General features: G+C 39.1%; 1 protein-coding gene across 3 annotated transcripts in view; it reads left to right on the forward strand.

Moving 5' to 3' along the window:
* PHF14 (PHD finger protein 14) overlaps nt 1-24,079 on the forward strand; it is a 114,445-nt gene that overhangs the window by 84,366 nt on the left and 6,000 nt on the right. The window contains exon 18 of one of the 3 annotated variants that reach the window (XM_040965007.1): nt 3,799-3,987. The exons of the other annotated variants lie outside the window; for them this stretch is intronic. Coding sequence (XP_040820941.1) covers nt 3,799-3,840 — 42 coding nt within the window. The 3' untranslated portion in view covers nt 3,841-3,987. Of the gene's footprint in view, nt 1-3,798; nt 3,988-24,079 lie in introns of those variants that run through there. 3 annotated transcript variants of the gene reach the window in all.

Below are 24,079 nucleotides of genomic sequence, written 5' to 3' on the forward strand. Positions count from 1 at the left end.
AACAATAGCTCTTCTTATTTGAAAATAATACCTTATTTTTATGAATGTTTAATACTAAGTGCAATGCAATTTATATTCATTTGGATTAGTTCCTTTGCTGACAATGTATTATTCTTGTTACACAAAAAGTATAAAATTACTGTCTTATCCCAAGAAAAAGTTAAAATAATTATTCTATCTCATTGAAGAATAAAATTCTTTATGTAACTATATTTATTTATTCTACCATAATGTCAGCTGTGACCAGTTTAGCAATCTTTAATGATTTCACACTTCTACAGCTTGTTTCAGCATTTTGTTTAGTCTTTTAGCTCCTGGACTGTGTTTGTATAATAAATACAAGTTCTAGTCACATAAGATGCCACCTGTGTTAATGGTTCCTCTGAAGGTTTCTTAAAGTTTTGTGGTGCAGTGTGATACCTTCGTTCAAGTTGATTTTCCATTAAATGTACCTGCAGTAACGGCTGCAGGTGATTATATGCTTCACTGGTTTGAATCTTTTTAAAGTATGCCAACAGAGGTTATCATTTTTAAGTATCACTTTGAAAACTTCAAGCTCTATGAAAGCATTTTTTTTTTCCAGCAGCGTGTTCACTTCTGTGCTCCTCAGGGCTGGACTAATCTCAATTTTCACAGACAAATATGTTTCTAGGATCAGGTTTCTAAATTTAGATTATCATTTATAATCCGTTTCTAAAGCAAAGGTGTGTATTAAGCAACTGAAAGCAACTCATAATACTGTCAGCATTATTTTCTTAATCTTGAAGTTTCAACAACCAACAGTTAATTGTTACTTCATAAGGCAATGTGAAAGTTACCCTAGTATTTATCCTAGTATTCTTCCCATTTTAGGGATGGAACTGAGGTGGCTATTTTTAGAAACCATTCTTTACTCTTTTATGCAAAGGCAAAGTATTGTAGAAGCCAGACTTTCCTCTGCCATTCTCTTCTCTGATAGCTTCTTTTCAAATTTGATTTCAAAGCCACAACCTATGTACAGCACAAAGATTGCATTGAGCACCACCTTCATCTTCGATTTCTTTTTGGAATACTCAGGTTTATTTCACATGAATCTAGGAGGGAGAGGAGAGACAGAGAGGAAGATCTTCCGTCCGAAGATTCACTCCCCAAGTCAGCGCAACGGCCGATGCTATGCCGATCCGAAGCCAGGATCCAGGAAGCTCTTCCGGGTATCCCACACAGGTGCAGGATCCCAGGGCTTTGGGCCACCCTCGACTGCTTTCCCAGGCCACAAGCAGGGAGCTGGATGGGAAATGGAGCTGCCGGGATTAGAACCAGCGCCCATATGGGATCCTGGCGCATTCAAGGCGAGGACTTTAGCCGCTAGGCCACGCCGCCGGGCCCAGATTTATTTTTTAAAATAAGATCTATTGATTTTTTTTTTAAAGATTTATTTTTTTATTATTTTTTCATTGGAAAGGCGGATATACAGAGAGGAGGAGAGACAGAGAAGATCTTCCGTGCGATGATTCACTCCCCAAGTGAGTGCAACAGCCGATACTATGCCAATCCGAAGCCAGGAGCCTCTTCCGGGTCTCCCACGCGGGTGCAGGGTCCCAAAGCTTTGGGCCGTCCTCGACTGCTTTCCTGGGCCACAGGCAGGGAGCTGGAAGGGAAGCGGGGCTGCCGGGATTAGAACCGGCGCCCATATGGGATCCTGGGCGTGCAAGGCGAGAACCTTTAACCACTTGCGCCACGGCGCCGGGCCCTATTGATTTTTATCTGAAGGGCAGATTTACAGAAAGAAGGAGAGACAGGAAGAGCTCCTCCATCATCCACTGGTTCACTCCCTAGATGACCAGAACTGAGCCCATCAGAAAACAGGAGCCAGCAGCCTCTTCTGGTTCTCCCATGAAAGTGTAGGAACTCGAGACTTCCAGCCATCCTGTGCTTTCCCAGGCCACAAGCAAGGAACTGGACTGGAAGTAGAGCAGCTGAGACATAAACTGGCACTCATGTGGGATACCAGTGCTTATAGATGGAGTATTAGTCTATTGAGACACTATATCAACCCCAAGTCACAATGTTTCTACCCACTCGTTTTTTATTCTTAATCGTCCTTTTATCCATTCCTTCAAACTCTTTTTGCCAGTTCTTCAACTCTTCCAAAGACATCCATATCACTTTCCTCCTCCTGATTTTATCTCCCTCCCCCTTTTTAAAAGAAACTATGACTTGGTATTTTAATGTACACTTTTAAAAACATCAGTCTTCTATTATAGCTCCTCAGTTCTGCCCACCTCAAGTGTGTTGATTTATTTTAGCTGTTCTTTTTTTGGCCAGAAGTAAGTGGAGAAATTTATAGACTTAGATTTATTACAAATCCATGCCTCCTAATTTAAACCAGTCTTCTTTGCTGTCTTTTGTGAATTCCTTATCAGGCTTTTAAATAGCACTTATATCAAATCTTGGTCAGATTTCTCCAGTTTACACTTTTATTCCTAGTACCCTCACTTTTTCAAAGATGGCTTTGTCTTTTAGGAAAAGAGAGGCATATTCTTATCTTTTCTCCTTCCTACCTTCAAAATAGTTTGTTACTTTTCCCATATCAGTCTCCCTGTTTTCTTTCTCAGAAGAAGAAAAAAGAAATGTCAGGCAGTAAATCCATTCTCATTTGTCTCAACGTTCTCCATGCTGATTTCCGTAGTGGTTGTACTAGCCTACACGCCCACCAACAGTGAAGGGTTAGTAGAGTTCTGAATACAGGCCAGTCTCACTGGGGCTAGGTGGAACCTCAGTGTGGTTTTTATTTGTATTTCCCTGATAAGTTGGGAGTCTGAGCATTTTTTGTATGTCCGTTAGCCATTTGAATTTGTTCTTTTGAAAAATATCTGTTCATTTCCTTCCCCATTTCTTCACAGTTCTGTTGAAGCTCTTTGTCATTCCTGGATGATAGCCCCCTACCTCCCATCCTCCCTCACCCACTCTTTGTTCTGTATTCGGGATAACATGTTTTTAACATGTTTTAATCGTACTTAATGATCCATCCAATAAAGCATTCAAAAGGTAAAAAAAAAAAGCATCCCAGTTTAGTAGGAACACAGGCAAAGACTGTTCAATCACAGCAGTTCACTCATATTCAGTAAATTTTATTTTAAAAATAATCACAGAGTTTGATAATCATTAGTTTTAATAACATAACATTTTAAATCATGGGTTTGACAAAGGCATAAAACAAAGATTGAGCAAACAACATTTGTGGTAACACTAATACCCACAGGCACGAAGAAGAGCAAAGTCCGATAACTGATACCTCCCCCGAAGTGAGAGCTTCAGTCTTTGTCCTAGGCTCTCCAGTGCCTGGAAGATGGAGAATCCGTTTCTCTTCCTGTCCGGACATAGAATTTGAAATAGGTCTTGTGGTTAGATTGAAACCCATTTAAAAGACTTCTGTGGAAAATGTTCTAAGCTTAAAATTACCATTGTATTATTGTATCTATCTAGTTTAAACACTGAGTACATCCTACATGCTTAATCCAAGAAAGACCTTAAACTCTATTATTAGAAAGCATGTGAGGATTTCCCAATTTTCTTTAATTTTTAACAATATATCTTAAAATATCATGGAATTTTATGTTTAAAATAAAAATGAAGATGAAATATCATTTAGATTGCTTATAAATGCTTAAAAGATAAATGCTTCATTGTATAATAATGAAGGTTTCATGAAATGGCGCGATTATGATTTTGGTTTTCTTCTCTTTAGACTAAGAATACCTTGGCACTTTATTTTTCATTTTTTAAAAAGGTTTATTTATTTGTTTATTTACTTGAAAGGTAGAAGGAAAGGAGATGAAGCGCAAGAGAAAGAGGAGATAAAGACTTCCCATCCACTGTCTCACTCCCCAGGTGGTTGCAATAATTCGGGCTGGGCCAGCCAGACACTAAAAACCCGGGGCTTCTTTGGTGTCTCAGCCCGGTCCATGGGCTCAAGCACTTGACCTGCTTCCTCTGCACGCCCAGGTGCATCAGAAGGGAGCTGGACTGGATGTGGGGCAGCCAGGTCTCAAGCTGCTGCCCATAGAGGGTGCTGGTGTCACAGGTGGTGGATTTACCGACTACACCACAATGCTGCCTCCTGATGTTGGATATTCACTCAGTTGGCTTTCCTGCTACTTACATGGTTATGGTTGTTTTTTTTTTTTTTTTTTAATGATCTAGTTGGAGTACTTTACAAACGAGGAAAGTGAGACCCAGTGGAATACACTCAGGGTAACCATAGGTTTTCCCAGCTAGATGGTGACAGCTTTGGGTCAGTTTCGATTTGTGCTCTTTTGTAACATTTATTAGTCTACTCTATGATTGAGTACTTTGGAAACTTCCATAATGTTTTTATTAAATCTGTTCAACTTTTGACTGTATCTTGCCAATAGGATGCTGGACATTTTACCATAGTCTCTACCCACAGTATCACGATACACTTAAGTAGCAGAATGTTCTACCTGAGGCTGTTGCTAAAAGAGCAGGGGTGGGAGGGCAAATCCCTGTGTCTATGGTGCTGTATCATGAAGAGTAACAAAATATATATTAAAGCACATACAACATAGAAACTTTATTGCTAAAGTAGGTAAAATAATTTTGCATATATACATATACATAGATATATGAAGCACACACGGGTGTTTGGGTATGGCAACGTGTGTTCCTCTCAGTAAGTATTGTGAAAGACTGAAAGCAGTCTTGTGTCGGTGTGTGTGTGTGTGTGTGTGTGTGTGTGAGTGTGTGTGTGTGAGTACTTGCGCAGACACTCGCTCATGCGTCTGTCCACCAGCAGTGGAACCCGCGGCCTCCAGCTGCCAGTGCCTCCTGACATGTCCCAACCCCGTTTCCTTCCTGCCCTCCTCAGCGTCCCTGATTGCTGCTCTGATAAGGAGAATGCTGCCTGGGAAGACCCCCTCTTTGACTTACTCCTAGTTCTTTCCGTTCAATAGTCTCCTTGAAGAGTGCGACTCAGAGTCAAGTCATCCAGCTCACTGTGAAACTTGGGCAAGTCACTTAACGTCTCTGTGCTTTAGTTTCCTCTTGTTAGTGATTAAAACAACAACAACAACAGATCAGTGCTTCCACCTCAGACATTTTTAGTCGGCTTTTCTTTTTCCTGGTGTTTGAGTCTAATGATGGTGGTGTGAGTCTAACCGGAACCTAAGCTACACTTGTGTTGGCTTGCGCGAATCCACAGGAAACAAAAAATAAAACTGTTCTCATTAAGATAAGTTATTGGTAACACATGTGGTTTGGTACATCAGAAGCACCGAGGATAACGTGCTGTCTATTTTTTTCCTTTGAGGATCATTTTAAATTCTTCAATATTGTGGAAATGCTCTTTATTTTAAACTTAATTTTTGCGTATTTTGGACAGTAAAGAAATGTCTCTTTCTCCCCATTGAAGCTCAGCTTTTAAAGGAGCAGTAATTTCCTGCATTGGCACTGTTAAATGTAACTTGAACTTTGGATTCATTGCTGTGGTTTCCAGGGCCTGCTGTAAGAGATAAACCCACAGTAAATGAACACAGCATTCGTTTTCCTCCCACCTCAGGCCACACAGAATTGATCGGGGTAATAAAATGACAGCCACTTATAATATTCTGAAGGCTTTTTAATTCAAAAGTGAATTCTAACCTGATTTAGAGCTTGTTTAAAGCTAATTTATGGCTTACATAATTTTCATCTGGATGACCAAGTTAAAGATGATATGTGAAAATTGACGAAGAATCCACTTCTGATACATTCAAACGTGTCTTCTTACATTATTTTTTTTTAAAGAGAGAAAGCAAAGAAATGGTGAAAACAAGTCATTGGTAAGCTTTTGCTTTACATAGGTAACGGTTGTTGACACCAATTTCAATTTCCTGTCTTGTTTCAAGCCTAGCTTCTTGTCCTCATCTGTGCAAAATCCGTTCTAGTTGCCTTTATTTCTCATCTCAACGAAGCGTGTGGTGGGGGCAGTCAGTGGGTCCCGTGGCTTTGCTGGTGGCCCAGCTCGTTGTCTGCTGTGCTGGCGGTGCTGCTGTTCCCGAGGTCTGTTCAGTCAGCTCTTAATTACAAATACTCCGTTATCGCATGCAGGCTGAAGGGGTTTGAACACTCACTCATTTGGGCTGAAAAGCCAGTATTAGGCTTTTGTTTTGGTGGGCTATTTTTTTTTTTTTAAATCAGTTTAGTCTAACATATTTAATAAATTTTAACCCACAAATAAGATAACTATGGTAGTATTCTCTGCTATGAATGAAAATATTTTCAGAAATTTTTTGTCTGCATACATCAGTGAAAAATAGATTACACTTTTCTCTTTTTATGTTTAAATCATTTGCGTGGTTATTTTTCCTCAGAAACAAACAAAAAAGACTGGAGAATGGGTATGACTGTAGCATATTCTATAACATGCTAGAGAATGCCAAATTTTCAGCAGTACGCTCACCATTCTCAACAGTGTTTTGCACTAGAATACAACCGATGTTTTGGATATCTATGCTAAAGAAAAGAGCAAATAAACAAGTATATACAAACATACAGTTATATGAGGCTGAGAAATAATATATATTTTCTTCAGTGTAGCTTTTCTAGATATTTAGCTAAGCATTTGGATCAAAATGTTGTCAAATTATGATCCCTATGCTAAAGTTGATCATAGTTATTTTAAATATTTAATTAGAAGTTACAGAATCATACATTTTTATTATAGAAACTTGGAGAACATTTAGTATGTACAAATTAAAACAAAAGTTATTAAAAAGAATAACTACTGTTAACATTTTGTTATTTTCTTCTGTGTATATTTCTAAGGAAATTATCTCCTGTGACATGTCCCAGTAGAGGCAAATCGTGGCACTTGCAGATTCAAATAGCCAAAGTTAAATTGAGTGTGACCCTCTCTCCAAAGTTCAATCTTTCTTGACAAAATTCCAACATTTAATTTATAAGATTTTCTTGGGTATCAGTGTAGGATCACTAGTGGTGAATCCATTAAAAATTCACAGAATACAGAAAAGATCAGTAGCACAAACACTGGCAAATAGATGGTGGAGATGGGCACGCGTTGGTGTGGCTGCCTGACTTTGGAGTTATCTCAGCCCTGGTGGCCTGTCTCTGGCTGCTGGCTCACTCTGCCTCGTGAACATTTTCTGTGTCTGTTCTTCAGTCTTTCCTCTCTGTGACGACTCAACACACACCCCAGTGAAGAGGTATTATATCAACCCAGACATAAAGTTTACATGATTTTGATTGCATGTATTTAATGTTTTCAATTACATTTGTTAAAAATAAAAAAAAAATTCTTGATGATTAGAGTTATTTTTGAAAATCTGATTCTACTTTGTTGTTCTGAAGATTTTTAGATTGATCATTGGTGTAAGCAATTTAGTTTACCTTCTGGCCTATTGTATATAAGTAGGTTATAATGCCACTTGGAAAACTAGATGTTATTAACTTTAAATTTTCAACTTAAAATCATAGTCATTCTTGTAATAAATAAAAACAGTGAACTTTTTTTTTCTCATGTATAAAGCATAGGTATACATGATATAAAGCATAGGCATAGATAGAGCTTGTAGCATTAAAATCTCAAGAGGAAAGAGTTATGGAAAAAATCTTTCTGGAAAGCAATAATGGGACAAATGTTCAGAAACAATAACAATTTGTGTTCTGATCTTTCCCTTAGTATTAAATGTAAACATTAAGAATAAGCAAAGTAGGGCCTGGCACAACAGCACAATTTACTAAACCTCCCTCTTCACGTGCCATTATCCCATATGGGCACCAGTTCATGTCCTAGCAACTACTCTTCCCATCCGGCTCCCTGCTTGTGGCCTGGTAAAGCAGTAGTTGATGGCACAAAGCCATGGGACCCTGCACTGTCATGGGAGATCTGGAAGAAGCTCCTGGTTTCTGGCTTCTGTTTGGCTCAGCTCCAGCCGCTGCAGCCATATGAGGAGTAAAGCAGCAAATCGAAGGTCTTTCTGTCTCTCCTTGTCTCTATAAATCTGTCTTTCCATAAAAACAAATAAATCTTCTTTAAAAAGAATAAGCAAAGTCTATTTTGCCCTCTGCACGCAATTGGCATACTACTGAACTATGAGGATTCACTGTTACCAGCACCAGTTATTATAATCAGTTTCACCTGAGATTTCCATTGATGTGATAATACATAAATGCTATTGCTAATCCACAAATACCCTGAAGAACTGGGTAACTGTGATTTAGTGGATGAAGAGAATTCTGAATGTCAGTAATTGCAACATCAATAAATGCTCAGCAGGATTCTTTTTCTAACTTTTAAAAAATGTATTCTTACTGGAGAGCTTTCAAATGACTTGACCTTTACACATAAAATCTTTCCAGTTTGTGTATATATTACTCATTCTCAGAATTATTCATGTCTACCCATTGACAGTACTAATTTAGCACCTGTATCCTTACCTAAACAAGCTAATTGTCTTACTCTGCTGAATCTCACATTGAGAGGAAATTAAAGACAAACAAAAACCATCAACTTTTAGTCTGAAATCAAATTTACAGTCATTTCAAATTTAAATGAAGACTTTGGAGTTCACACTAACCCTAAAGTATTGATGATTTAAAATGTTAAAAGTTAAATATCTAAAATGTGTTAAGAACATAGCTTTGTTTTTGAAGTAAATGAAAAATAAATTTACAAAAATGGAAAATATATGCCAAAAAATGTTGACAAGCAAAGACAAATGTGTATGGAATTGATACACCTTGGGTACAAATTTCTATAGAATATAATATAGCTTACCAGTCCTATGAATGTACTAAAATGATTAGTAAGTCCTTAAATTAATGTTTCTGGAATCTCATTGGAGTGGTAGGGATGACCTGGCCTTATGGTGTTTGTAGCAGGAACTTTTCTAAGATTCTTGACCAACTCACAGTAACAAGTAGTTGTTATCCCACAAATATGCTCATTTCCCAACACCATCGCATGCATATTTCTGCATTCACCTCCATCTGCACACGATGTACACCAACGCCCAACAGGCCTGCACGGTTCCTGCGTGTGCTGCTCCGTGTTCTCCTGCAGACGGCACACGATGCATCTGGGTTGTGTACACACACACATTCTCCCACACTAAGGTAAAGCTCCTTGCTATTTCATTTTTTTATTGAATTTTATTTATGAAAACATTGACAACTCACAAAATTGTTTGTGTTTTGTTTGTTTGTTTCTTGTCAATCAGAAGAATAGACACTCAGGTCTCATTTCCACTGGTTCAGTTCCCAGTTGCCTTAAAAAAAGGGCGAGACCAGGCTGAAGCCAGGAGCCAGGAACTCTTTTTGGGCCTCCTGTGTTGGTGTCAGGGACCCAACTTTTTAGTTATCCATCTCCTGTCACTTCCCAAAGTGGGAACTAACAGCAAACTGAAATCAGTGGGCATTCTAAATGGGACCTTGACTGTACCAAGTTCCTGCCCCAGATTCCCCTTTTGTTAAGACTAGAGAATATTGGATGTTATAGTACATTTTATCTGTACATAGGTTTGTATCTTTGGCTGGGTGTCTAGTTGTAAGAATGCAAGTACAGAGGCAAGTATGTGTAATGTAGAAGAAAATCATATTATGTTGAAAATTCTTGTGTAGGGCTTTTTCAAGCTTTTGATATGTGATCTCATTGTTTGACGATATTGACACCAAAGATTAACAATTATTTTTCACCATATGCCATGCAAACACTGAGTGGTCAATGCTGAAATCTTTAGTCTTGCAGTTTAAACAGAGGTTCAAATAACACAGTTAAAATTCCCCATACTGTTTGCCATACAAATAAAGGAATTCATGCCAACAGAATAGCAGTGGACTGCAAATGCTAGCCTTATCAGTTATTTTCCCAGCTACTTTATGACTCTGAAAAATGTTTCATTTCTGAGGAGCACTTTTGATATATAATCAGTCTTGTAATCTACATTTCAGAAAGATGTATTTTCTGTTATACTTATTATCTGCAAAGTGACCTCATTTTTTCATGTCTGTTTCCATGAAGCTAAGTGGGAACATGAGGCTTGTCATTGGGCACACCTCATTTTCAGTGTCTGTACTTCCACTTAGTAACAGCGCCACCATGGACAAATCCCTTCATGCTCCCAAGTTTAAATTGCTTCATCATGGAGCAGAAATGCCTCTCGGGTCATTTGAGGAAAAGGCCAATCCAGTTACATCCTGAGGAGTTTTAGGCGAATTATACTTCTCATTTATTTAGCATAATTGGAATCTTAGAATTTAAATCTCGAAGTGGCTTTCATAAATCACTTGATCACATTCTTTCAAGTCTTGTTTCCTTCAAGGTTATCTACGTAGTTAAGAAATCTAGGGCTCACAGGGCTTATAGAGGAATTGTGTTGAGCCGTTAAGAAGAGGTTCTTGCTTTGCTCTCCCACTGTACAGCACTCACATTGGGTGCTCGTTTACGCACAGTGATGGGTCAGTCTCCGAGCAGTGCCTACCTGACCAAGGAGGATGTAATTCCCATGATTATGCCAGTCTGGTTGTTGCTTGTATGGACAGAAATGAAAATGTACAGAAAAGAAAACCTTTCTTATTGCTGTGATATAAAAGAAAGAAGTTAATTTGACATTGTCATTGGATGCTGTTGTATCGTGGTCTGTTTCATCAAAACTACAATTTAAAATATATTTCCCACAGGGAAGTTTAATCTCATGTGCACATTTTATTCTTTGTTATTGGTTTCACATTGCATTGATACTGTATGTTAATATCTACATGATTTTTCAGTATTTCAGTGTTTGATTTTGAAAGTCTGGTTTGAACTTGTTTCTGATACATATAACTGATGCAGATGGTTTTTATTCCTACTTGGTATTTTTTTTCCCCTTATATTATCGACCAAAATAGAAAAATAGTATCTCAGAAAAAGAAAAAAAGTATTATTTTCCTCAACTTATCAGATGAAGAGAATTATTTACCTAGTTGATTTTAGGTGATCATAATTGAATATGTAAGTATCAGAAATATCAAAGTAAGTGATTGATTCTCCCCGCAGACCATTTTTTAGGCTGCAGTTCCCTGGGTATGTTCTTTAGCTTGTTTTATAGCTGAAGAGGTTTTTCTATTAGACCGAATAATTATTTTGAGTTTGCTGTTGACAACAGTGTTAAATTTGTCAGTATCAGTGAACAGCTTGAACTGCAGACACATATTATTCCAAAAACCTAAGATTTCAGTTTTTTTAATTTTTATGGTAAACTTACATGTCTTCCAATTTAAAACTGATTCGAAATACTTAATATCCATTTCTGGTCTGATAATGATTAGATAGCAATTATTCACTGCTGTGTAATGAATCATCGTTTATCTGTATCTTGTGTCTGTTCTGTTTATATAGAATAAATATGTATGTTTTCTCATTTTTCTGTACTAAGAGATACAGGTAGAAAAGGTTTTAAGAATCAGCAATAATTCATTGCTTCGGAAGATAGGCTTTATACTGATAATGTGTGGAAAAGAAAACTATCTAAATCATTTCAGCAGCAAGCATATAAATAAGATAATATCAGCATTTTCCTTCTTGAAAATGTATCTTTTATATATTAAAGTGGAAATTATAGCAAAGCTACTTGTGACAAGGTTAGCCTATCATCACAGACCTATTTTAAAGGCAACCACTGTGCTTGATAGTGATGATAAACTTTAATTAAACATATTTTAACTATGCAGGATTTCCATATAATTCCTAAGATGTGATAAAGTACAAGACAAATAGTTCTTGTGTTACTAGTTCGTAGTTTTCTGAGTTCTCAAAAGCAGGTTTTTATCCTAAGTTAATAGTAATAATGCTGTCTTAATGGATAATTGACCAATATCATGCATCAGTTTGTCTGTTTTTTAAAAATCTAGAATTTTTCTTTCTTTGTACAAATTTATATTCTTTTAATTTGGTACTAACTGGATTTTTGTTATATATTTAAATGTTTGTATAGCAATGTTGAATAGGAATACATAATATTACTTGATCCATATTCCATAAAAATTAGGATTATAAAAAGTTTTAGTTATGTCAGAAATATATCTCACCTTGATAATGTAGATTTGCATTTCTTAAATGTGATTTGATGGTTTTCCACCAATGAGAAACATAATTTTACTAAACTATGGTCTGTGTAGTATTCTCTTATGTAATTTTTGAAAATGATATGCTGCAGTAATTTTGAATGACATATAAACTTCATTTAGCATAAATGTTTTCTATTAAAAATTAATAGGCTATTAATTTATTGTAATTATTACTATTTTCATATTCTCTGTGGTTTATTCAGTAGTAAATTAAGTGGAAGGTTATTTTCTTTAAGGATTTATTTATTTTTATTGGGAAGGCATATTTACAGAGAGAAGGAGATACAAAGACAAAGATCTTCTGTCCACTGGTTCACCCCCCAAGTGGCCACCATGGCTGGAGCTGGGCTGATCTGAAGCCAGGAGCTTCTCCTGGGTCTCCCATGCAGGTCCCAAAGCTCTGGGCCACAAGCAGGTATCTGGATGGGAAGTGGAGCAACCAGGACATAAACTGGTGCCCATGTGGGATTCTGGTGGGTACAAGGAGAAGATTTAGCCTCTGGGCCATTGTGTTGGGCCTGGAAGATTACTTTAAAGGTTGCATTTTAAAAATATATTATTTTTGATTATGTGAATAATGGTTGTTCAATATAAATTTTTTGCAAATTAAAAAAGAAAAGGCAAAAGAAATAAGTGGTGGTTTATGTGTTGTGATCTTAACTCCCCAAACAAAATATCGTTGGGGAATAGGTTCTAGTAAGAGATTAGCAGGATGCTGAATGGATGAATGTGATTGTCACAGTTTAGGCTAGTTACCGCAGACACGGACTGGACTTTTTACCAGTCTGAGCACCTCTTACCCTGTTGCTGTCACATACTCCCTCCCCTTTGGTGGTCAGTCATAGGATGGTGCACCATGAAAGCTTTCACCAGCAGTGAATCCTTGATCTTGGATTTCTCAATTTGCAGAATTCCAACAATTTCTTTGTAAATTATCCCATCTGTAATATTTTATTATAACAATATAAAACAGGCTAAAACAACCATCATTAAATGTTGATGTACTCATACTTCGACTTCTAGTTTTTCTTCTTGCTTTCATTTAACAGGTGTTGGTTGAGTGTATGATAAGGATAACTCCCAGTGGATGTTTCGGGGACTACCGGGGCAGACCTGTCAGGACAAAATCCCTGTCCTCTTGGTACTTGTATTCTGTCAAGACACAGTAGGCATGTGATATGAAGGCTATGAACGACAAACCCAAGTAATTGTGAAAAATGAGTGAAAGGGAAGCTGAACTGGTTTGGTGATTCCCAACAAGTGTTCTTGATATTTTCAAAATGTGGATTGAAGTTAGTTTTTACCTAATTCCAGTTCTTTCCAAGTGTATTTTCACACCATAGGTCAGTGCCAAAACAGGATTCAAATATGCAACCAATACCTGTGTGATTCCTGCTCTACTAACGCGGCGCCTTGTGCAAGAATATCCCAACTGTTTTTAAATACATGATCAGTTCTACACATCAGATGTACACACACAAACACATTATTCTCTATCTGCTGTAGTAGTCATCATTTGATTTAAAATCTTACTTGTGTCAGTACTGACTCCTCGGAGACAGCTCCAGCTATAACTAAGGAGGCACAGGGACAGCTCTGCCAGTAATGACTGTGGACTCTGGAGACACCAGTTACTACTCCTGCAGATGGTTCTCCAGCTGCAATGAAAAAACAAACAACTTTGAGTAGCGTATGTTTCAGTTCTAAAATCGTATGGCTCTTAAGAACAATTTATATATCAAAAGAGTAGAATAAAGGAGCTACCCTCCATGTATTTTCTGTTTTGTTTTATTTTATTGTTAATATTGTTTGCATAGTTGAGAGAGATATGCGCCTGGGCACGACGCTGATTAGGGTGAGGAGGGTTGAAGTATGGAGGAATGTGGGCAAGACAAGTGTTTCAGGTTTTTTGTTTGTTTGTTTGTTTTTCTTGTGTATGCTGGAAGACCTGGGTTGCTCCTTGCTGTCAAACTACATCAGCTGTCAGGGATAGGGGGAATGTTCTGAATGCTTCTTGAGTGGTTTTGATAATTCTGAGACATTAAAGGCTTCATTGCACCAGGATTGAGAAAAATCTTTTTAAGGTCTGTTGACCGACAGAATCCACCTTAGTGCATCCACAGACCTAAACCCTTGATACAGAGCTTGCCAGGAGAGTTGTCCAATCTGGAGCTGGCTGTCATGTTCCTGTGTGAATTTGGGCATGGTGTGCACTGCACAAGCATCAACAACTGAGGAGGCCCAGGTCTGAATACATGCACTCCAAGGCTGAACTACATATTTTGTGATTTTCCTTGTGTCCGTGGTTTGAATCTAAGGATCTAGTTGGGGAGTCCTCCCAAGAAATCTCTTCTGGAATGACCTCCGACTTGAATCTTGTGTGTACCAGTTAGTGCAGTGTCAGGCTTGGTCTGTCACCTGCCCCAACCAACAAAAGAACATACTGGTCAGTTCTGTCCACAGCCCTACCTCCCATGGAAACCAATGAATGCTGAACCCAACCCAACCAGCCTGCCACAGACCCAGTCCTAGTGGGGGTGATGGTGCCACTGCCTTGTCCTGCCTGTCCTACCCCCAGCCCTGGGTGCCCAGCAGGGGAATGCTCACAGATCCCCTGCAATGACCCATTTCCACCCCTGATCTTGCACCTGCCAAGAGGTACTGTGGTCTATCCTGACATGACTCACACCCAGTCCTGGCACTTGCCAACAGGTACTGTGTCCTAATGAGTGGCCTGTAGCCACTCTACTTCTCAAGTGCGCCAGTGGGTGCAGCAACCTATTCCAGCCTAGCTTACCTCCAGACCAGCCCACTTTCAGTTCCAATGCTCACATGGCACTATTGGAAGCAGAGGCTCAATGAAAGTCAACCACAGTTTTTCTACTCAGCCCCGGGTCTTAGGCATGCCAGCAGGTGCTGCAACTAAGTCTGAGATGGCCCACTGAAGGTTGTGGTCCAACCCAGCCTGGCCTGCACCTGTCTTGGTTCTTGCTTGTGCCAATGTGTGTGTGTGTGTGTGTGTGTGTGTGTGTGTGTGTGTGTGTGTGTGTGTGTGCTGCAAACTGACCAAGCCCAGCCTACCAGCAAATCTGGCTCACACATATGCTTATGGATGCTACAGCCTATCCTGGCCTGGCCTGCCCCCAGCCCTGACTCATGCTCACCAGTGGGAGCTTTGGCCTGGTAGAGGAATTTCCCTAGCAGAACCACCCCTAGCCCCAGATACTGCATGTGCTAACAGGTGCTGTGGCCCAACCTGACATGTCCAGCCCCCAAGCCTGGCACTCACTACCAGATACTGTGGCCTATCCTGATTAGCCCAGTCCATTCTAGCTTTCAGCAGTGGGCGATACAGCCAAGCCCAGCCTGAAACACTCCTGACCCCACTCTCATGTGAACTGATGGGTGCTACGGCCTAGCCATAGCTGTTCCACAACCATTCTGACTCTCAGGAGCATCAGCATGTACTGAAGCCTAACCCAAGCTGGCCTACACCAAACTCAGCCTACTTGGCATGTTAATGGTGGGTGCTCTGGCCTTGTCTAGCCCAGCTTGCTCCCAGCCCCCGGCACTCATCTCACCAGTAGGCGCTTCAGCGAAGCAGAGGTATCCTCATAGTTCCACAACCAGGCCTTTCCTAGCCTTACATCTTTTGCATGCTGCAGGTACTTTGACCCAGACTGGCATGACCCACCCAGAGTCTCAGCTTTTGCTGGCAGGTGTTGCACCCTAGCCCAGCTAAGTGTGGCCTACACCCTGTCCTGGCTCTTCTGTGTGCCAGCAGGTGCTATGGATGACCCAGCCCAACCAGTCCCCATGCTCCTCCAGACCTGGACCACACAAAGACTGACAAGTACTGCAGTCTTGTCTGGCCTGTCCTGTCCTCAGGCCTGGCTCTTGTGCTTCCCAGCAAGAGTTACAACCTAGTTAGAAGAGTTTCCCCCAACTTCCCCTACAAAGCCCACTCCCAGTCCCAGATCTTACAGGTGCCAACAGGCACTATAGCCCTACTAGGCATGTTGTGCCCCGAGTCTGGCCTTTGCAAGTGCCAGTGGTTGCTGCAACCTGGCCCAGCCAAGCCTTCTCTTGGACCTGGCTCCCATGAGTGTCAGGTGAATTCCTTGATCCAGCCTGGCTTGGACTGTCACCACCCTCAGCTCTCCAGGTAAACTGGCAAATGCTGCAGTCCCACATCTCAAGCCTACAAATCCACTACAAAATCTGCCCCTTGATCTGGTTATCTTCATTCTAGTGGGTGCTTTGGCCCAGCCTTACGTGGTCCAGCCTTTGTTCCAACATCTGTCTAGCCCATCCAGGCATGCCTCGAGCCCCAGCTTTTGAGTATGCCAGTCAGTGGTGGGTGATGCTACTTAGGCCTGACCCAGACATGCCCTCCAGTTTCCCCCATCGAAACCACTCCATCTCAACTCCCTTGCATACCTGTAAGTGCAGTGGCCTGGTCTGTAGAAGATCCCAGATGTCATCCCCTCAACCCTGACAAACATGTCCTCAGCTACTTCCACTCCAATATGTCCTAGACCCTGTTTCCCCTGGGGCTCAAGCAGCATGACCCAGCCCAGTGTACACAGATTTGGCATTAACCAGGCCCAGAAGGTCAGCCAGTTATTGGCTTTTCTGCCTGTTATCTAACATTTGCCTAGGAACAAGGCAACCTAGGCAGTTGCCTACAGCTGGGGATCCATATATTTTCAATGATGGACACTAGTTCAGTAATCTAAGAAATAAAAGAAAATTAAAAAAAGAGAAACTTTGTATAAGCAATGGAATTATTAATTTATATGTCCTAGATGTTGAATACATCTGCATTGTGAAAAATAGCAAGTTAAAGTTTAAAAACTATTTATTTGAAAGGCAAAGTGAAGGACACAGATGGAGAGATCTTCCATCCACTGTTTCATTTCCCATGTGCATAGAATAAAAGCTGGGCCCAGCCAGTGTGAAACTGGGAGTTCAAACGAGCTCTTCCATGTGGATGGCAAGGTGCTACTTCCCAGAATGTGCACTAGCAGAAGTAGGAACCCTAGAATTTAAACTCAAGAACTGTAATGTGGTAATCAGAAGTTGCAAGCCATTTCTCAACTGCTGTGCCAAACAAAACTCCAGCAGGTAACATATTTTTGATGATATGGTGTGTTTGCCAAATAATGTTTCTATAAAATAATTAACTTTTGTATATTTTCTCATTTCTATATGTTTGAATGCATTTTAAAAAACTGAACCATTGTATCTAAGTTTTATATTCAATTTCAAAGTATATTAAATGGCAGGAGTTGGCCTAGCAGTTAAGATACTGCTTGGGACCCCCACTGTTCATGTCAGAGTTCCTGAGTTCTAATGCTGACTTTTCTTCAAATTGTAACTTCTTGCTGTTGTTCACCCTGAACAACAAGAGAGATGGCTCAGGTAATGTCGCTGTCATCCATGTGGGAGATGCAGATTGAATTCTGTGCTCTTAAATTCCCCCTTGTCCAGGGCTGGCTGTTGCAAGCGTCTGGGGAGTACATTAGTGTGTTAAGGGAAGATCCCTGTCTGGTTGGCTGAGTCTGTGTTTCTCTCCATCTTTCTCTGTGTGTGTGTCTGCTTGCCTTTCAAACAAACTAATAAAATCAATACATAAAAACTTCTAAAAATATGAGTAAATTGGGATTTTCCCCATAAAATCCTTGAGTTTGAACTCTCAACATTCCCAAGAGCTTCACTGAAAAAGAAATTAAGGAATCACTTGTGGAATCTGTGGTTAAGCAATTGAACCACACACACTTCTCCAAGGATGAAATGAAGAGTTTAACCCAGCTTTCCAAGGTATCCTTGGATTTATTGTAAGTTTATGTAGACATTCAAACAGTGCTTTGTAACTGTAAGGTTGAGGCCTATTTTCTTCAAAAAAGTTATTATTTCACTTTGTTAAACTGTATTTGTCTAATTTCTTTTTTTATTATTATTGCCATTACTGTCGTTTACAATTCCACAAGTCCTGGGATTTCCTCTATACCCTCCCCTAATACCCCGTCCCCCGCCACTAAGTTCTCCCATATCATTACAACAGCATAGTTGCTCATAAACAGTCATAAGCCAATCATTGCAGGTATGGACAATGGCAGAGTCCAGCATCCCATTGTCAAGACACTGAGAGTCCATCCTCGATCAGGAAATACAGAGGCACACTGCACCGAATTCTCTTATCTGGACATGTCAATCTCCGTCATACAGTCACTATAGATCCCCCCTCCCCCGCCAAGTGAAAAGCCACAAGACAAAACCAAAAATAGGAAGAAAAACAGAAACTAACAATGCCATGAAGTTAAACAACATGCCACTGGATTTGACAGTCTGCATGATACAGTCACTGCACATTCCCTTAAATGAAAAGGCACAAAACAAAATCAAAAGCAGAAAGAAAAAAATTTACAATGCATCGAAGTTAAACAACATGCTACTGAATGACTAATATGTCACTTAAGAAATGAAAAAGGAAATCAAGAACTTTCTTGAAGAACATGATGCTACTGTATGATCTATGAATCGGTGAGGAATTTAATGGGACCTCAGGATTAGGGAGACACTAGCTTGGTTGCTTATTGAAACCTTTTGGCTTTTAGGTCTGAGGGCCACCTGGACTTATTTTGAATCATAAGATGTCAAAGTCGGTATTATTTTCAATATGGGACCAGTACAATGTACTGAGCTCAATGAATTTGCTCCCAGCTCAGCACATACACAGCTCACTCTTGTCCCTGCAGTCTCAACTCATGGAGTTTGCTGCCCATTGGGTCTGGAGGCTACCCAGACTTATTTTGGGTGGAACCTAAAGGATGCCAAGTCATTGCAATTCACTGAGCCTGAAATGAGTTCACTCCCAGCTTGGTGCATGCACAGTCCTGTCCCATTGCCATTGCCTCCTTACACGAGATGGCGCCCAGTTTGGCTCTGCTGGGGGTTTAGACTGTGAAATCCACCCTGTTCCCACACCACCTGTTTGGTTTCTGCTGCTCTGTCTCTGCTGCTGGTCCAATCAAACAAACCAGCAGGATGGGCAATTCTTTGTCTGGGTTCACTTCCTGGGTTCCCAGTGAACTCTCCTTCCCAGCTGGCTGCTGGTATAGCTCTGGCCACAGGTGGAGCTCAGATTGCTGTTTGCTGAATGCCGCTGGCATATCAGGTCACTGCAGCACCACACCGTTGTGTCCACTGTTTTCCTGCGTCCATCAGTTTCCAGGTGACTCTACCATTGGCCTCTCCTCTCCTATTTCTGGGAATGTGAACTTTCTGCTTCACCCTCGGTAACGTTTCTCCTTCTATTTAAATGTGCCCTTACCCTGTTTCTCCATCTTGATTCTTATTTGCCTAATTTCTAAATCAAATCATTCTGTTTATTTTTCTTATATCGTGGTCCTACCTAAATTTTCGATTGTTTTCATTTCGGTTTTACCACTTCACTAGCATTGTCGCTTGAATTAGGGAGAAAGGCTGTTAATGTGCATTCCTCAACAGTGGCAAGATTATGCAGATCCTAGGGTAACTCTGGGAAGAACTTTAACCAAAAATGCTGATCAAATGCACGTGGTACGGTTTAGAGGAATTATTGAATTCTTAGCTCCTTCCTATTAATGCATATAGGTAGGTATGTTTGAGTGTAATCATTCACATAGCTAACTTATTTTTCTACTATTGTCTCTATTCTCATTTGTAAAACAATTGAATAATGAAAACAATTGAAATTGTGAGAGTAAGAATTTACAGGGACAGAGTTGGTGCTGGATTTTGTTTTTAAATTATGCTCTTACGATTGTTCGACTAAGAAGTGGTGTGTTGAAGAGGTTCCCTGCTGCCCCCCTCCTTCTCAGGACTCGATTTTTAGTTAAAACTTATCATTACATTAACCTGGGTGGAATGGGGGAATAGAGTTTATTTCCATGGGCCAGTTTTGTGTTATGCTTCTCACATTTTATACCATGCCATACTTTTAGCCATCAAAAGTAGTTATGACGGTTTTACAAATGAGAAAAATGAGGTTCAGAAAAGGTTAATGACTTCTTCAAAGTACTTTTCAGTGTTGTGTGTATCAGTAAGGATTTGAACCTAATTTGCCAGTCGCTGACCATAAAGCCCAAACTTTCTCCATTACACAAATGACAGAAGAAAAATGACAAATACAATGACATCATAAGTAATTGAGCATTGGGTAAGAACTACTGAAGGCAGCATTGCCTGCCTTTTTGTTTCATTTCTCGCTGTCTTCCTGTCTCTCATTCGGCCTCAGCCAACTTACGTTTCCATCATTCCCTGTATTTTAAATGTTCTTCCCATTATTGTTTTTCTGGCCAACTCCTTTTCCTGAACTTCAGATCTCCAAGAGTTTTTTTATTTATTTATTATTATTTTTTTTTTTGGAGTGTGGGGCAATTTCGCTGAAGCTTTCAGATCTTTAGACACTTTTTGCCTTCATTTAATGTATCATAACTGCAGTGATGCAGTTACTTCAGTAACTGATATTAGTCACAGCCTATGGGCCCTATCAGGCAGGAACTATGTCATGTATATGGCTTTTTAACACCTAGCACAGTGCCTGACACATAGTTAATGTTCATTCCAAGAGAAGGGAATAGCTAATGTGGCCTACTGGGTATCATTTTCAAATAGAATGTTTGGAAAAATAATTATGAAGCAGTATTTTCCTAATGTAGCCTAAATGAAGAAATATTGGGAAATATATAACCCTATCAAATATTTGACTGGTTGTAGAAATTATTGGTTAAATGAATACATTTCAGACAGCTCTGTATGTGATTTAATGCTTGCCATGTGACCTGCTTTTTTTTTTTTTTTGACTCATTTAAGTGTATACCAGTGAATGGTTTTCATTATGGTGGGAATTTAAACCATTTAGTCTTTTCCTTCCTCCCCACTCCCCCAAAAACCCAAACAAAATTGAAGCTAAAAAATATTTTGCAAGTTCAAGATGTAGAAATATGATTGTTACTTTTGAGTATCATAAAATGCTGGCATTAGAGAATTTCTTTCCATGAAATTTCCTAAAATATTACTTTTAATTTTTCTTCAAGCAAAATCAACTTTTTTTAATTCATGAAAAATTAATGTGCCATAGGAAAAGCACTACTTGAATGTCTAATGAGCTATTAATTTTCAATAAAACCATAGAGATTAATGGATTCACTCTAGGGAAAATAGCACTCAGCTTGAAATGAAGATATTTTAAGAAACATAAGCTGTTCACTTGGGAGTAAAGTTTTAACAATTCACTTTTTGAGCACAACTGTATCCCTGAGATGAGCAGTCTTTGTTGTCGTGTTTATCTTAATAGAAGAGCAGCGTAAGTTAAACTGAGAAACATTTGTTGTGATGATTAATGGCACTAATATTTGAGCATGAAGAAAGGTATATTATTTTGATGCCATAGCTGAACTCTGTAGCATATTAATCATTAAGAAAAACTCTGCTTTTATATTGCAGTGGTTTAACTTTCTTTATCACATTTATATTCCCAATATACTTTATTATATTCTTTCTCTGTGGCATTGTAATTATTTGCACACCTGTCTGCCACATTGTAGAATAAGATTTTCTAGGCAGTATGTCCTCTTATTCATCCCAGTTACCTCCACCACTTTGCCTGGCATCTGGAATACACTCATTGCTGAGCGAAGTTCTGTGGAAAGAAGAAAGGAAGGGTTCTAGGTTAATATCATCTCTCTCTCTCTCTTTTTCTTTAGCAGTTCTTCAAAGTTTATTTATTTATTTATTTTACTCAGATAAAGAGAACAGATTTCAACAAGTTAAAGATACAGTTATAAGAAGCGGTATCATCTTTTAAAATGTTTGCGATGAGTTAAGAAACAAAACTTTTTTCCAGACTATTCTAAAATGAAAATATTATTTAATGAACTCAGTTGAATCTGTCGGTGGGTTGTCCAAAAAAAAAAGGGGGGAGGAAGGGCAAAAATGGCTCTTCAGAAAATGATGTCCAATATTTTGACTTGTAATATTTAATATACAATTAAGTCTATCCCAGCTCAAATGAGGTTTCCATGGAAAAATTTCTTTTTTCTTTTCTCTCTCTTTTTTAGCCTAAGTACTTAAAAACTGCATGAATCCAGAAAATACAACTGTGAGTTTCATGTGTGAAATCTCATCATTATTACTGAATGAGTGTGGTTATATTGGCAGGCAGTAAATACTAATTTGTAGTGTGCAGTCAGTTATGAGATGTCTCCATCATGGAAATGCTGAAAACCCCGTTATCCATGACTTTGATTGCCCCTGTGTATTGTTTTTGGCAGGTACCTTCATAGTGCTTGTATTATCCAGGAAAGATTATTTGGTATTCATCTGTTTTACTTTTTATATTAATACTTCAGCCTTTAAAAAGAGTTACAAAAATAACATGAAGAATTCTCATATACTTTTTATCCAGTTGCTCCTTAAGTTGACATTTTATATGTAAGCGTAAAAATTTTATAAAGTTAAAAATAACCTTAGTGCAATAATAGTAAATCAGGGCCCCGCGCAGTAGCTCAGCGGCTGAAGTCCTTGCCTTGCATGTGCTGGGATCCCATATGGGTGCCGATTCTTATCCTGGCAGCCCTGCTTCCCATCCAGCTCCCTACTTGTGGTCTGTGAAAGCAGTAGAGGACAGCCCAAAGCTTTGGACCCCTGCATCCACGTGGGAGAACTGGAAGAGGCTCCGGGCTCCTGGCTTCAGATTGGCCCAGCTCCCACCATTGCTGTCATTTGGGGAGTGAATCAGCAGACAGAAAATCTTCCTCTCTGTCTCCCCTCCTCTTTGTATATCTGAGTTTGCAACAAAACAAAGCAAAACAAAACAAGACAACACATCATAGAATTTATTTGGATTTTTACCAGTTTTGTCAGTAGTGTCTTTTGTCTAGTCTTGGATCTAATCCAGGATCGCCCATTTCATTTCAGGATCATCTGAATCGGTCTGATACTCTTCCATGAGTGAACCTGGGATGCCCATTCCGGGGACAGTTGCCAGACCCCAGACCAGAGGGCATGCCACCTCACAGTGCATCCCATCAGGGCACAAGATGACTGCTTTTCCCTTAACAAAGTCTTTTTAAACCATTTGCGTTCAGAAGACAGTTTGGGGAATAGTTTTAAGTCATTAGATAGCTTGAAGAGTCTGGTATGAAATGTATTTCATATTTTTGTCAGTCTGGTGGTGTGTATTTTGCTACATAGAATAGAGGCTTAGAGAAGATCTCAGGATTGTTGCTTTAATATTCAGTGACTTGATAACACTAACCAGAAACAAGAAATGTAAGAGAACAAGAATTGCCCCATACATCTTCTAGTTTGTCAGTCTCAAAATGAACAAATTAAAATATCAGCTCCCATAAGTAATAATACTGGAACAATTGTAAGTATTGAAATGATTAAAATCATATGATTTTATATAAATCTGAATTAATCTTTGCATTGTATAAGTTTGATTCAGTGAAATTATAGTTATATAAATAGTATACTTTTCATTAAGTAGTCATTTTCATTGTTTGAAGACACTTTTTTCTATGCCAGCTTTAAGATTGTATATGCTATTATTTAGATGCTAAAACTACCTAGATTATTACAATTCAACAATAAAATATGAATTTGTAGTTTAATATTTTCTCTTTTTATTGTGGTATTAACTAAAATGGTCTATGATTACTTTTCTTTTGGCTCTATAGAAGTTAGTTTTGGTTAAAAAAAAAAAAAAAGAACATTAGACCCTAAGTGAAAAAAACAAAAACACCTTTTCTTATCTTTCTTATTCTTCTGATCCATGTAGTACTGTTTCAGTCTGTGCCACTTTCTCGCCCGTCTTCTGAATAAACAAGGACCTGTTACACTCTATTAAAGAAGACGCTGCTGCCACAATGGCCAATCCTGTACTGTAGCTATCGCTTATTAAGTACGAATGAATAAAATATGT

This window comes from Ochotona curzoniae, unplaced genomic scaffold (genome assembly GCF_017591425.1).
Source record: "Ochotona curzoniae isolate NIBS_2020 unplaced genomic scaffold, NIBS_Ocur_1.0 scaffold_3835, whole genome shotgun sequence".
Lineage (NCBI taxonomy): Eukaryota > Metazoa > Chordata > Mammalia > Lagomorpha > Ochotonidae > Ochotona > Ochotona curzoniae.